The sequence below is a fragment of the Chroicocephalus ridibundus genome, chromosome 7 (assembly GCF_963924245.1).
Source record: "Chroicocephalus ridibundus chromosome 7, bChrRid1.1, whole genome shotgun sequence".
NCBI classification, from domain to species: domain Eukaryota; kingdom Metazoa; phylum Chordata; class Aves; order Charadriiformes; family Laridae; genus Chroicocephalus; species Chroicocephalus ridibundus.
In genome coordinates this window covers 25,569,011-25,585,544 of record NC_086290.1, presented here as the reverse complement: position 1 = coordinate 25,585,544, position 16,534 = coordinate 25,569,011, and the positions used below count along the sequence as shown (strand labels likewise).

At 40.6% G+C, this 16,534-nt stretch overlaps 1 protein-coding gene across 4 annotated transcripts in view; it reads right to left on the bottom strand.

The window, feature by feature from the left end:
• The window catches only part of RAPGEF4 (Rap guanine nucleotide exchange factor 4), a 158,455-nt gene that overhangs the window by 57,241 nt on the left and 84,680 nt on the right, over positions 1 to 16,534 (bottom strand). For 3 of the 4 annotated variants that reach the window (XM_063341029.1, XM_063341030.1, XM_063341033.1), the window contains 2 exons: positions 750 to 803; positions 351 to 457 (listed from right to left, as the gene is read on the bottom strand). In XM_063341029.1, the coding sequence (XP_063197099.1) occupies positions 351 to 457; positions 750 to 803 (161 nt within the window). The remainder of the gene's footprint in view (positions 1 to 350; positions 458 to 749; positions 804 to 16,534) is intronic. The other variant, XM_063341031.1, reaches the window with a different exon arrangement.

The window sequence follows — 16,534 nt, the reverse complement described above, 5'->3', positions numbered from 1 at the left end:
TAACATAATATATTGGTGAACTTTCCTATTATCTCTTACTGATATACGAAGGGAACAGAATCTACATTTTAACTTGATATTGCACAGAATATTCCAGCTAACTATGCTATTAACTTTGGAAGAGTTTTTGTATGTGAATGCTCTTTTCACAATCATGGACTCAATTTCCAGTCAAATTACTTCAGAAAAGATTTACCAGGCCCATTAAAGACTGCATAACGTCCAGACTCAAATAGCATCACAAAATAATTTCAGACCTTTTGAGACCTGCAAGTATGGTAAGGCATAAATCACAAATCAGAGGCTGGCAGGCATAAAAATTCAGACCTCTATACAATCAGCTCACACACCTGTAAGTCTTCAGATGGTATTTACGATCTCTTATCATGTGAGGGGCTCGGGACAGAATTGTATTCCGCAAAATCTTTCCAGCTCTGAGGATCTTTTCTGAAGGAACCTTGGTGATCGTGGAGAAAAAAAAAAGGACCAAGACACACAGATTTTAAAACTTTCTGCAATCTCTGTACTGTCTTCTGCAAAACAAAACACAAGTTCTCTTTTCCCTAAATTGTCCTTACACAGATGCTTACTTTTTGCAAATTAATCTAGTAAATATTCAGGATTTTAAGTCTCACATACTTATCACATCTAACAGAAAACATCAGCTTATACACATCACACTGTTGAAAACTGGAGTTATTTTCATTTGTCTAGTGGCCTGGCTCTACAGCACACCTATGTCCTATTACCTGTGTAATGGTTTTAGTAGGACGATGTGGGATGTGAGGTTCAATAAGAGGTGTCTGAAAAATAAAATGAAATTAAACACATTTTTTAAAGGTTGAGCAGTAAAATAAAATAAAGGCTAAAATAAAAAAAAAATTGAACAAAGAAGCTGTAAAAACAAAGAATGACAAGTAAGTCCAAGCTCTGCCCAGGGCACGTGAGTAGCAAAAGCTCTCTGAAGACATCCTAAAGACAAACTTGGCTTTTAATCCTCAGCAAATTAAAACAGTTACATGACACGTGGAGATGAGTTATGCATGGTAAGCTTTCTGAAGTACTAACGAAGTGTGCAATGGCCAAACATCACACGAGATCTGCGGCTTCGCGGCACAGCTGACTCTTCCGCTTGTGGCTCTCGACCCGCGGTGGGCACAACAGCATTCCTGCCCACCCCGCTGCCTCCGACACTCGGTCCCCCACCACAGAAAATCTCTCCTCCTCCTCCACCTTCTCCTGTTCATCTCTCTTCTCCCTTACAGCATAGCACAAGAAAAAGGAATGAAGAAAAAGCTCTGCTCCCACTATCTGTCTTTTCTAACCTATCATGGGGCCTAGCTGGCAACCCTTTTATAGCCACTCTTTGAAATGCAAGAGCACGCAGGCCGCTCACAGAGACCTGGGTAAGGACTTTCACAAAGGGGCTGGTGAAGGAAAAAGAAAAGAGTAAAGCAGGTGACTGGGTTCTCCAAAGGGAAGAGTGAAAGAGAAGACTATCAGGGCTCTACAAGAGAGAAGCAGAGACGGGGATGAGAGAAATGGGAAAAGAGGCATGTAAGGAAGAGGGGAAAGGAGAGGGGAGAAGGGAAGCACATGGCAGAACACAGAGGAAAAAGGAAAGCAGAGGGTTAAAGGATAGTAGGAATGGAGACAAAGGAGAAGAAAACCAAACTTCAGCAGCCACCTCAGAATTATGGGAAGACATTTTGCTTTGTTGGGACTGGTAGTTAACAGCATGGACCAAATTTACTTCTAGTGTGAGCTGTCAGGAGACAGGACACGAGGGCTGGATTTGTCTGGTGTTCTGTGATTGCACAGCCGAAGGGCAAAGGCAGGACAGCCAGGTCAGAAGTACAGTGAAACACGTGCTGTGCCCTGATGGACTGACAGGTACCGGTTTTCTTAAGCTGGGCATCTGTTCATTAGCTCCCACAGGATTTTAATGGCATGACAAAGTCCTTGTAGTAATCAAATAGTGCTAGATGCTATAAATGCACCCGGAGACTATTGGTCAGCCGGAAAGGGGAAAACAAGGGAAGCATAGGACAGAAACCAATAAAGATAAGATAATCTTAACGGAGAGGCCTGTATGTGGAAAACAATGCAAATGGTTTTTCATTTATACTCATACCTTACAAGAAGTCTCTGAAAAGGCAAATCAATACAATTAAATTTGGATTCCTGATACTTCTCATTAATAAGTCAACAATTTTTCAAAGGCTCATTTAAGTCATAAACATTTCTGTCCCACCAGAAGGGCGGGAGAACATCCCTCAGTATTTCTTGGTTTCTGGAACTGCGTGGAGCATGCTTTAGACCGTCCACAATTGCAGGTAAAGCATGCCAAGAATAGCAAGAATCTTTTGAAAGATGCCTCTAATGCAAGCAAAACCATTGAATAACAGTTTCAATCAAGTATATAAATAAAGAATGAAGTCAGAGATATCACTCTATTAATAATTTTTGCTTCCATTTTCTTTTAAAAGGATTTCAAGTCCTCATCAAGTTCAATGAAACTGAAGGTAAATATATACTTAAATGGTCGGCTAAATTGGCATTGAAGTCATTATCAATATTATTTTTACATTCTACACTCTTAAAAGATTATTATTTTTTAAATCAATAAAGCACAACATACTCAAACTAGCTTCCAGTTTTTAATTCTAGTTAGGAATACACTTCAAAGGAGAGATAAAATGTGTAAGACAAAAAATATAAGAGACTTTTACAGCAACAGACTATCGAAAATGAATACACATTTTTGTTCTTTAGAGTTTCCATCAAGCTCCGACAAAAATGCATAAAACTAATAGGTGAAAAAACTGAATATGGATGAAGATTTGTCAATAAATCTCCCATTCGAATCAAAGAAGAAAAAAAGAGGGCACTTAGAAGAATTTGATTCAACCCAAGAGTACAGAAAAAACCCAAGGCAAAAACTAAGGCACAGCACAAGAATCTGCAGAAAGCAGCAGGAAAGTTGCTTTTCACCTACATTTGATCCTGACCAATACAGAAGGATCAGCTGCAAAGGCAGAAGGTAACTTGGGTGAAGGTGATCATGAAATGATCCAGCATCAGAACTTTACAGAAGGAAGTAAGAACATCAAAGTAGAAATAATTTCCCTAAAGAAGAAAAATTTCCATAAAACCAGGACATTGATAGCTAAATTCCTGGAGCAGGTCATGGAGGAACAAGTGTGAGGTAAAAGGAGTTAAAGAGAGGTGGTATTTACTTAAAGAAACAATACTAACCACACATATAGCACAGAGCTCAGAGGTGGAGTTAAGACTCAACTTAGAAAAAGCCCTTCACTAAAATACAAGAAGGAAATGCACAGAAAGGAGAAAGTAGGGGGTTTACAAAAGGCAAGTATAAAAAATAAATTGAATAATGAAGGATAGAATTACAAAAGCAAAGGTATAAAATGAGACAGATCTACCAAGAAATATCAAGAGATACAAAAAATATTCCACAAGTACCTTAGTAGTAAAACACAGAAAATAGAACTGTTGATCTAATGTTCAACACAGGGAAATCTATTGACAGATAACTCAAGAAGGCCAGAAGCAGTTGATTTATTTTTTGTATGACTGTTCATTAGAAAGATCAGTGGCAGAGAGATGGCTAGTATCCTACGTAGTAGACTGACAGGAGTAAAATCTCAGTCTGAAAAAAACAAAAGAATGGATGAAAAAATATTACATAAATTAGCTATTTTCAGATTGGCTGGGTTTGTAGAATTTCATGCAGGAAATTTGAAGAAACTTAAAGAGGGCTGCAGCCATCTCCGAAACGTCAGCAGCCACCTCTGACAACTCTTGGGGACTAAGGAAGGCAGAAGACAGAAATATGGGAAAAGGAGGAGCTGAAAAATTATAGACATGTCAGCTTAACTTGTCTTCCTAGAAAATGTCCGTTTGTGAGCATCTGGAAAAGAACAGGGAGATGAGTCACACGTGACGTGTATTAATCAAGAACAAATCATGCCACACTGATCTAATTTCTTCCCATGACCGGGTAGCAACACTGATAGACTAGGGAAGAAACAGTAGAGTTTCAGCCCTTTGCTTTAGTAAGACTTTGGCACTTTCTCATAAAATATTCTCTCCTGCAAAGGGCAGATTAAATTCTCACAAAATAGGTGCAAAGCCAGTTGGAAAAGTATATTTTGAAAGCAATTAGCAGTGAAGCATAGTCAAACTGGCACTTGTACCAGAGGTCTGTTCTGAGCAGCGTTCTCAAGAATATATCACATCTGATAACTATTAAATATTAACACGGGATGAAGTAGAAATGTACACTGACTGATTCTGCATGAGACTTCAGGATGGGAAGGACTGCACATACGTTGGAGAGTAAGCTTACAATTTGATACAGTTTTGACATTGGTCTGAAAAAAACCCAATGCTGTCATGCAGCACAGAGAGTGCCGACTACTTTTCTGAAAAAGGCAGAATCAGCTGTACAAAGACACGGTAGGGAACAAGTGTCTTAGCCCAGTTCCTCAGAAAAAGAAATAAAGTTTATAACAGATATTAAACAGAACTGAGTAAGCAATGAAACACTTGCGTGAAAACAACAAATACAGTACTGGGATGTAGTAACAGATTATACACATAATGCAGTTCTGCTTTAGTCAGCCTAGATAAAACCTAAGTGAAAGCATTGTGTCTCATTTGCCCGCTTTACTTGAAAAGCATCTAAACCAACTGGACAGAATTTAGAGGAGAGCAACAAGAATAATCAGAAAGCACAACATAAATAATCAAAGTTGTTTAGCTAAGGAAAAGGCAAGTCTTAGCAGAAGTGTGATAAAAAAGCCTTCAGATTCAAAAGGCCTTTGAAAAGAAGAAAGAAGCAATCTAGTCCATCATGCAGAGATCAGGAAATAAAGAGTTTAAATTGCTGTAAGAAAGATTCAGGTTAAACATTGGTGAAGCTTTTCTAACAGCGTGAACAGTGAATACTGGCACAGATTGCCAGGGAGGTGTGGTTCCTCCATTTTGGGGGGCTTGGGAGCATACATAAGGTATCTGTCAGGAGTGACACAGCTCTAGTGAAGTGCGCATGTGGCTCAGGGATGGACTAGGTGCTTTCCTGAAGTACCTTTTAGCCTCACTATGTGGCCCTGTGGAATTTTCGAGGACATCTTTACATGTCTAAAATTACTTCAACCACAAGGTGGTGCTTAGAGAGGTGATGAGTAATACAACCCCCAGAACAGCAAGCCTGGACTCCAGAAAGCAAGGCAGTCACTCCTACTGAGGAACAACTTCATTGCCATCCAAAAGACACGCCCAGCAAAGAGTCCCCCCAAAACTCCAGCCTTTCAAAGCTACGGCAGTGAACTCCGGCTGCACTGGAGATGAGATGAAACGCAACAAATGGAACCACAGGGCTTGGACTACGTTTGCTATAGCAAGGCAAGTCATGCTTCAAAGGCAGAGAAATGTCACATCAATTAGTTAATAGGAGATACAGTGTTCCTGCAACAACTTCCCATCAGAAAAAAATTCTGTAAGGGATTGTATCTTAGGATAATAGTCACAACTTGGCTGAAGTCCAAGAAATGTTTTGTAAGTCTTTACAATCTCGGATCTCTCAGTAAGGGATGCTTAGAAAGCACTTGGAAAGAAAAAAAATAGCTCTCCCTATAAAACAGCAGAGAGAAAGCAGAGTGTTTAATTAACTTCTTAACACATTATGGTATCTTTGAAGACTTAATGTGACTAAAGTACATACATGCTGCATGGGGCTGTATCACATTTTTCAGGACTCCTGAATAAGGGAAAAGTTACCAGGTGAAGAGCTCAAGTATGCAAGCCAATTAGAACAGTTTACAAATTATTACCCATCTTCTGGCCACAGTATTGACAAGACTAACTGCTCTTAGCTTTCCTTCAGCATGAGATAAAGCAACACAGCAATACCATCTTGAGCTTTAGCTGCCTTCTGCCCTTTTCCAACTCGTGCACACTCAGACAGTTTAATATAATCTGCTGATCCCCCCTGTGGAGGAGAAGGTGCGTATGGGTCTGGAGGGCAGGGAAGGCAAAGCTGCAGGTGTTGGTAGGGGGAAGCGGAAAATGATCATGAGAAACTGTGATAAAATGGGACGTTGACAAAATCCCTATCTGTACATTCATGGATTCACATTTGGGCCATTCAAAGAAACCCTTCATGAAGCCAATCACAAAACTCCCCGTTTAAATTGTGGTGAAGCAGAGAAAGTATTAATTTTAGCCTCCATTCCTTTGAAGTTTCAAATATTTATGCATGAGAGCAATACGATAAATTTAAATAGGACTATTCATGTGAATAATTATATGCACACATTTAATCTCCGGAGAAATAGGCCTTAGATTAAAAACTATAGGGCAAGGGCTGCCTTTATTTCTGTGCTTCTTACATCACTGAGCAAGCCACATGCAAACAAATAAATAATATAATGAACAACAATAATAGAGACCTAACATGAGGTTTGTATTTGTCAAGTTATTTGAATCTTCTAAATAAAACCCAAGAACATCTCTTATAAAAATACATTTTTCTATTCCCCTTGTTAAATAGCTGTAAAGGGATGTTTCTTCTGAGCCTTTACATATGAATGAATGCTTTAGATCTACAGCAATTTGGATCTATAGAATCAAATGACAGAGGGGACCTAACTCACTACTCTCAAACATTAATGTAGGAAATGTGTATTGCAAAGAACTAAGATCAAATAAAACAAAACCCAACGAATCATGTTTTTCCCATGACCTCAGTGTAGCTCATCTCTGAACAGAACAGAGAACAAGTTTCTGTATTTACTGGAGTTAAGCACGGCGTGTGAGGTTACCAGGGTGATCGGATAAACCTGTGCATTACTGTTGATCCCTCTATTTCCAACGGCGGCACTGAAAAGAACTGCAAGTGACATCTGTTTTCCTGCTGGCTGGCAAGAGATCCAGAAGAAACAAAGGAGAAAAGCCACACAAGTCGAAAGGTGGCAGCAGCAACAGCCACATAACTAAGAGGTCTGTTTGTTCTACACTCTCAGTATTTACTGCTATTGGTGATTTAGGGCTTAATCCAAATCCCACTGAAATCACCGAGTCCCTAATTGACTCAGTGGGTTTTGAGTCAGGCCCATCGCATTTGATTCTCATAAGTGTATTTCAGGAAGCCGAGCATCTTTAGCTCTTACTGGTTCCAAATGACTTCTGATGACTTCTGACGACTGCCATTTATGACTGACTTGCTTGAATATCCTTGTACACATCTCCTGAAAGGCTATCAGTGCCCCACCTGGTTCACATGGGAGGAAATAAAACACACGAAAAAACATTCCCACAATATTGTTGAAAGTATAGCCAGTCAGTAAGATACAGGTGACAATTAACATAAGTCCCTACAGCCCTTCCACAAAATACCTACCTCATCTGTTCTTACTTTTCTTTCTCAAAACCATATATCCACTTCCAAAAAGTTTCCTTTTTTTGGGGTGATATGTCATCTATCTGAGCTACTTCAAACCAAAGGCATAAATAAGAATTCCAAAGATGGAGAGCCTTTGTAAAGATAACTTTTTTCCCAATACAACAGAATAACTACATAGCAGGGATAAAGCTAAGCATACAGTACCATAGCTGTGGGAGTGCATTTCCAGGTGGAAGGCAGTCTTGGACAGAGTATCCTAAAGTCAACTCCATTGGTCCTGTTCTCATCTGCAGAGAAAGAGTGAGTCTAGGCAGACTGCACCAACCTCTGCTAGGATGCTGCAGGTAAAACAATATACTTGGTGAATGCAGCTTACTGAAAAACATCAGAGAAGCAGCTGGCCAAAGATCCTTTCTTAAAACGGTCCTTTAAAAAGCATTTTTTGCCAAAATTTGAAGGAAAATGTAACCAGTATTGTAGGAATTTCTGTGCTCTGTTAGCCTACACTGGATCTCTGGAGTAGCCTTATGTAGAACATGCTGATACACTGACCAACGCTTGTCATCAGAAAACAACCTACATCATGATGTCTAACCAACCCCTCAAGGGGCTCAGTCCATAAGAAACCTTGGCACACAGTCGCTGCCACAGGGACTTCTGATGGTTGGGACACAGTACCAGGACTGAGTTCTGCCCAACCCAGACCACAGTCGTACCTGCAGAGAGCCCTCCCCACGCCCCTCCAGAAGACAAGAAAAGTGGAAAGAGAAATACAATCATCACTACCAAGCTGGAAACATTTCGGTCACCTTTTCACTATCTCCCCACAAATATATGTACCAGCTGGGAGAACCAACCTGTGCTCCCCAGCACTCTCCACAAGATAGTACTGTCAGCCAAAGAGCAAAGTGCCTGCTCGTGTCTCCAGAGTGGAAAAGTCCAAACCTGACAATGACTGACATCCTGCCAGGTCTGTAGGTGACTTAGCAACACTTTGCAATTGACAAAGGACAAATTACCCAGAAAAAGCACTGTTTCTGCTCTTCATCTTTGTTTACCAAACAATGCAAGTTATTAAAAGCACCTGTAACCAGACTAGATAGTCTAAAATTGTATCACCAAAGCATCTTCAAACCACCCATGCTCACAAAAGACAACCATATAGTTTTTTAAGAAATATCCGCAAACAACAAAAGCAGGAAGCAGGGCAAGGTATGGACAGAGGAACACACAGTCACAAGGATGTCTGCAAAATCAGGGAACTTCCACAGAAACAGGAATTAATCACATTTTAAAAATCTTCTGAGTTTCATAAACCGGTAGCACCTGTAATCTAAATACCCATAGATTTAACTAACTACAAACTAACTAAATCAAGCAAAACAGACTAGTAGAAATTGTCAGGACCAGTGGTTAAGGCAGTTCAGTTTTATTCTTTTTCCTGACTGCATGACCTTGCAAAAATCACATAATCACACTGTGTTTCATTTCCCCCTTTTTGGAGAGAGGAACACTAATAATTTCTACCTTTGTAAAATGCTTTGAATACTGTCAGGAAATGGGCTACTATCGAAATATTCAGAGTAATGATGACTGTTTTAAAATCTGTATTCTTTAAATGTAATACAATGTGAAGTCTAAGCTGTATTTTAAAATACATTCTCAAATTGCTTTTCTTTAGTAATCTACATGTATTAATAGCATAAACAGGAAAATGTGTCCCTTTAAATTCTCAAACACAATCAGTGTAGCAAATTTATTGGAGAAAGTTAAATTGAAATTGCATTATTAACACTTCTACAATGTTTCTTTGACAAACTGCAAATGTCCGTCCTTTTAACACAAAATGATTCAGCCATTACTAAAAATGATACTTCACTGTGAATGTCAAAGGGAAAAAGAATATTGAAACAGACTATGGCCAGTGCACAAAACCCCCAGAACATGGCTAATGATGTCTTATTTTCCTGTCATTTTTATACTTCCCTGCTACAATGAAACAGCTGCTATAACTACACCGCATGCATTGAATAAAATGTCAGAAAATGCTAACTCTGCCGTGAGCATTCCCAATATTCTGATAGAGGTGTGACTACAGTTGTCATAAGGAATCTCAAGCCAGCGTTGTCACGGGTTTCTCTGCTGCTGCATTTTTTGAACCTACAAAAGGATAAAGCATTTTTTTCATTGTCTCTCATGAGAGTTACAGGCTTCTTCGTATCCATGGCTTTAATATAAGTTTACCTGAAATTGTTTACTTCCTGAGAAACAAACTATAATGATGAAGATGAAAAAGTATGATAAATATTAGGCAGCAAGGTTACTGGTTTTTTAAGACCTGCCTCTCACCCATGCTACAGGTATGCAGCAACTCTTCAGAAGGCAAACTGAAGGGAAGTTGAAGATTAATGAGCTTCTGGAGGATTTATTTCACTTCTTTCCAGATACCTTTATAGCTTTTGCACACATCTTCCACCCTGAAGTCTCCCAGGAGGCATGCCTCTAGACAAACAGGACTGGATGGGCTCTCCTATGCTTTGATCACACCCAGATGCCAGAACTGCCCTCTGAGGACTCAGTGGTAAAATTTCAGATGAAGTGGCTTCATGCCAAACATAAGGGTGCCAAAAACTGGATAAGAGTGTGAATTAGGGGATGAAATTGTGAACCTATTAAAATCAACTGTAAAACTCTTTAGTGTAGTCAAAATGCCACCCAAGCGAGGCAGGAGCACCACTGTCTCCTGCATGATAGCAGTTTATGCATTGTGTGACCCCAGCTCGTCATTCCACTTCTGAGTGTTTCAACTTCTCCATCCATAAAATGGGGATGACAGTAGCTACTCACACCTCTGACTAGTGACAAGAATGAGAAAAAGAAAACACTGCTGAATGCTGCAACTGAAACCCTGAAAGTCTAGTGCCTGCAAATTCATTCTGAGCGTTTTATAATGATTTTTTAACATAGAAAGGAAAAGTCATCAAAGGGAGACAGGGCTAGAGGGCATTGAAGGTTACCTCCTGAATTTCCTGGGAAGGTCAGCAACAAGGTAAAGCCTCTGGCAAGCAGGGAAGAGAAGTTAATTTAAACCCATTTTGTGTCTCTTCTGGTGACTCCACGTTCCTTCTTCTCCAAGTTTAGGACAGTGCATTGTGTGAATGTACATGAAATGAAGAAACACTGAAGGAGTGCAGCACATCTGCCTCAGATTCCAGCTGCCCTATCTACCCCATATTCTTCTTCCTGTCATCCTTTTCAGAAACAAATTTTAGCTAAAAATGAAACTGAGAAGGAATAATCTAACAATATCCAGTGCAACACCTTCTGTTATCCTACTTCACAGGAGATTTTTAACAATCTATATCAATGTTTTCCATCTACACAGCATATATTTCCTAAAAAAGGTAAATGGTTGTTTCTGTAGTATATGAAAGTAAACAGAGGAGAGAAATCCCACACTGATGGCTAGACCAGAACACATTTTAAAAAAAGCACAAACATTCTTCTTTCAGCCAAGTATTTCTTTACTTCAACAGCTTTGTCTTCTGTCATAAACATAAAAACTATTCAAGCACTTCTGTTAAATTTACATATTTGTGCGTCAGTGGAAAAGACAGGCATTCTGCTCTTGGCAAATATCCACAAAACAACCTTATATTCCTTAAAACTTCTATTTCCCACGAAGTCTACAAAAAGCTTGTCAAAATGGAGGGTGCTGATGTGCTGAACCCAAGACTCTCAGGCTGTGCAGTTCATCTATTGGGTGGCTTTCAAAATTGGATTGTGCTCTTGTTAGGGTAGCGCCCTTCTTCCTACTGCTTCAGGTGCAAGATACAGCTCCCGTCCCTCCCTGGGACGCGTTAGCACTGCCACAGGTCTGCTAACCACAATGAACCTTCGTGACCAGACAGATCTAACCAAAACAGAAGGGACCTGGTCATGAGGGACAACATGCATCTTCTAAGCACAACCCATCAACATCATTCCCTCCTGCTGCTATGAGCGGGTGTAAGAGACGGCCTGTAAATTCCTTGACGAGGGAGAGAAGGCCCTCCAAGCCTTCAACGGAATGCCTCAGACATTCCATTGGAAATAAGGAAGGCAAGGAAATAAAAAATGCAGGCCTGACATTCAAAGACTCACAGGCACTGGAAAAGCAGTGGGAGGACTGTCTTGTGAAGACAAGACAGTTCTGCCACTTGTGTGATGAGCTTGCTAGTTCTCGGTTCTTGAGGCCATTGTGTCTGATAAGTGACCTTTGCTTCATTATCCATGAAATGCATATGGAAGCGCGCATCCTGCATATGCCACTGAAGATTATAGAGATCATGATAAACATGTATGACTACGGCACTTGTCTCTCCACCCAAATCATGCTACATGTCACCTGGGAGAAGGGAGAAACCTGGGACGAGGCTGTCCTTGGCAAGGGGGGTGGACCGTGCTAATTCAGCAAATATAAAAGGGGAAAATAAGTGCCCCTAGAGAAGGGAACAAGGAAGAAACAAAAGCAGATCGTAGCTGGGAAGGTTTTTCCCAAGAAAGAAGAAGATTATGCCTGGGAAGATTCCCTGAAAAAGACACTGGAACCAGGACCAGTGATCTCTTTATCTCTGTCTTTTTCTCTGTCTTTTCCTTTCTCTATCCCTCGGTTTCTCTTTTAGAGTTGTTAAGTAATGGTTAGAGTTGTTAAGTAACAACCTCAAGCACCGCTTGCCATAAGTTGTTGTATACCTGTTGTCAAGTAACACAATGCACACCTCACTGCTTGCCATAATTTGTCGTATACCTAACCAATTATCATGGACTTGTTAAGACCTGTACTAATAATTTTGGGAAAGTAATAAATGTTTGTATACAGACCTTGAGATTTATCTCACCTTAGTCCGTGCCGTTGGGGATTTATGAATCTGAATCGCTTACCCCCACTCTTTCCTGAAAGTGGGATGTGACAGGGGGGCACATCATCATCTGATTCAGTAATGGGCAAAGTCCAACACATACATTCAGGGGGGAAATACTGGCCATGAAGGGTAAGAGCTTTTCTTTTTCTTTTACAGTAAAATCCAATTGTGGTCTCACACATTTAACCTGCATGAAAGGAAACTCATTGCTGTATTAGCTAATCGATTAATTCAGTGTTCTTCAGGTACTTTAGTGGCAGTAATTGTATTGATTAAAAACATACAAAGGTATCTGGAATCAAATTATTAGATCTGAACAACATGGATCAATTTGTCCCGTTTTTCACATTAATTCCATAATGCAATGGGAACAATCAGTAAATAAAATACAAACACTGAGTTAATGTGCATCTGTATGAACATTAGGTATTCCCCAAGAAAACAGTAAAAGAAGAATACTATTAATTGCTGCCAATCTGAACAAAAATTAGCATTGGAAAATAGTAAATATTTCATATATTTGTAAATTTTCTCCTTCTCTCCTCCTAACTTCCTACAGAGCTTGCAGCTGCCTAACTTGCTATCATTTAAACCAGGCCTGTTCACATTTGTTCTTATTGTTTTGCATTTCGGCTCATCTTCCTGGATAACTACTGAGGGACAGACGTTTCTAAACATACTCCAAGCTGCTTCTGTTGCTAAATGAATCCTTATTGCAACTTGAGAAAAAATAGGCTCCACAAATGCACACAGAACACTGCAATAATTAACCCGAGACTGATACGAAGAGGCGAAATTACTCTACCTGACATTTTCCCTAGCTAACCACATCTCTTTATACCCCAGTTCACCATAGTATGTTTCTGAAAGAGATGACCTCTTTTTACCTCTCTCAGTATGTAGCCCAGGCTGTGTAAATTCTGTGATGTCTGGCTTTTAGGGATATCACAGAACCAGCCCTGTCCTTGTGAAATGGAAAAAGGGACCCATTGTATGTATTTTGTAATTTATCCCCATTCTCCTATCTCTCTTTAATGTTGGCATTAATTTTCACATCATCGCTAAAAATATTGCTTCGTCCAGCTGAAATCTGTCCCTGCCATCCATCAACCATGCACCTCCTTTTTAAACATAATCTCAAAATCTTCTTTGGCTTAATTGACTCTTTAGTGACTCTTTGTGGGCTGTATAAAGGATAAGGACCGTAGCACTATGTTAAGCAAAGCACAGTGTGAGAATGTTCGCTGTTCCAGAGAAGTTTAATTACTGTAATCCAAACCTGCTTGTCTGGAAATGCTGCATGTACCTAGAGCATTCCCAGCTAACTTGTGTTAAAAAAACATCATTTCTGCAATAATGTAGGAATCTTCAGCTTCTCCATGACAGCTGGTCTAGGAGACTGTCTTGGGGAAAGGAAGATGCATCCTCCCCAGAGGAATTTCCGTTAGAGTGAACTCCAGTATTATTGCAGATTGTCCTGCATCTGTACGGCCACAAAGTCACACAGCACTTTCCAGGCAGCAATCCAGGTTCTCTACCCCAAACCTCATAGCAGAAAAGCCACACAAAACACAGAAGACAGCATTCCAAGAACACTGCCTGTAACACTGAAGAAATCGAACAGACTAAGTAGCACCCAGGAGCTCTAGCAAGGCAATCTCCTTGTTTTCTTCTCCTTCCTCTTTCCCCCAGTTCGGACCAGTATACTGGGAATATGAGAGAGCCATTCTATTGCACAGGCCCAGGACTACTGTGGAGCAGTGGCTACACATTTACAGTGCAGGAATGCCAGAATGCCAGAAACCTTACTGTTACAGTTTTGTTGACACAGGTTTTTTCCAACATTACCCTGGAATGTGCAGCAGCTCACACTGACAGCAGAGTGTGAACTGAATTGGGGGAAATAAAAGGGGAGGGGGGCTGTTAGGCTCCTTTATCTTGTGGACCCCTATAGTTCTGCCAGTAAAGATGAGGAACGTTGTGCAGCTAGTGACAATAGGCTTTTCTTAGGTTCATTTCCCAGACTCATTTGGAATAGCTGCCAGTACCCAGCAGTTTGCAGACCACAAGCTGAAAATCCCTAATCTAGGCTGGCTCTGAACACAATTAAGACAATACAAGAGGAGGGAGGGAGAGGGGAACAAATATTTGCCTGGATCTGTATGTGTATTACAGCAACAACAGGAATACATTATACGAATCTGTATTTGAACACAGGAGACTGAAATCACACAGATTGATTTGTGACTTAGCAGTGAATTGCAATGGAGCTGCACGCTGGCCTGGAAAAACCAATCCCCTGCCAGTTGTGCCTCCACTTCCCTTGCAGCTGACCTGGGCTGGCAGAAATGCCAGGTTTGGGGCAGGAAAGAGTTTCAGCCCGTAGCTGACAGAGCTGGTAGTGCTTTGTGCAGAGGTTACACATTTAAGGCTGCAGACAGTTCCATCCCCTCCTTGAACTCCACACCCAGGCTCTGTCTTGTTGCTGGTGCCAGCCCTGGCCACGAAGCTGATTTTCATCCACGTCAGCAGAAAATTAAGGTCAGATAAAAGGTTTATGTGTTTCTGACAGTTCTGCTCCCTTCCCCCCAGGTAAGCAGGAGCGTCAGTGTGATGGAGGAGATGGCATGCGTAGCTGGTTGTAGAGAAAAGGGACGTTGGAGGGGGGACACCGGGGAGGACAGCTGTCCTGCAGTCCCAGTGGAGGTCTCTGGAAACTGCTGTGGAAGGGTGGCCACAGCCCTGCGGTTCTCCCCGGGCCCAAATGTGCTCTGCTCTGGGACCCAATGCTCCCACCATCTTCCTATTGCACAGCCACCCTCTCCCACCTCTGCTCCTGGTGTCACCGCTGGCCCTCGTCAGGGCTGGGTTAGACAATGGGTTTGGGTGAAAAGTAACTATCTGAGACACTGTGCAAAAGGCTACAGGGAAAGAGTGGTGTCACAGAAGATGTTTCTTTAGGCCCCTCAGACTCACGCATTTGAAGTCAGCTACTTTAAAGAGTGACGATGGACAAAGCAGGACTGGGAGCTTTACAAAGACTTAATCATAAATCTCCCCTGTCACTGGCTCTTTCTCCATCCACTTCATATTTAAGGTTATTATAAAAATTGTTTACATAATTTCATTTCCTAAGATGAAAACAAGCGTGGCTGAGTAATCCTAATTAGAAGCAGTGCAATAACTGGTATTGGAAGTAAGATTTTTTTTTTCATTTTTTATTTTGGAACCTAAATTATGTATTCTTTTCATTTCTCTGCTAGTCAACTCAGCTATGTGTATTTGTATTTCCTCTCTAACTGCTATCTTTAATTTTAAGACAGCTGCATCACTGATGATAAAGCACACAAAGATCAAACACGTTCACAATCTTGTACCAAGCTTTCTTCCAGGAGGAAATTTACAAAAAGAATAAATAATGAAAAGTCACAAATCATAAATCTTTAAACACCTGAACAGCACTCGCTCCTTAACCATCACTGGAGATAATAGTCCAATTACATTTTCGGCTCTTTCATAGATATCTGACACTTTTGCCTCAGCAATTATAACTTGGAATGGCTCTAAATGAGCACCGCAAGGGAACACTGGTTTGGTGGTGGTGTTCTTTGCATGGGGCCAGCACAATGGGCTCCTGGTTCTTGATTAGCTAACACAAAAAGAAGAACAAAGTCACCGGATAGCTTCCCCCCACTATTTATTAACCTCTCAAATTTTTGTCATCTGTACACAGACAAAAAAAGATGCTGCTAAATGATCAGATCAGACACACTGATTACTTCTTACTGACTCAGAACTATAATTGACTTTGTGGAATACCAATTTCCAGCATGCATTGTAGGACAGGCAGTCAAAATGCTCTGCGAGAGATGATATGAGTGACTAGAAGGAATCTGATTTTAAGATCCCTGATCCAATTTTTCTGCCAAACTTGAGAAAATAATTACAAGATTCGAAAAAATTCATTTTGCTGTTTCAAATATAAGTGCCAAATGTGTTACTTGTATACGCTTGATTTGTCTGAAGACATGAACCTTGAAAAGGACTTTTTTTCTCAGTATAATTACCCGCTCTTTCTGCCTTTCAACTACAAGAGATAAATGGAGCATATGTGCATGCTTTTTATGGGTTGGGACAGAATCACACGGAAGACACAGCCAAGGAGCAAGAGTCATCAAATGTGACTCCACAGTGTATATTA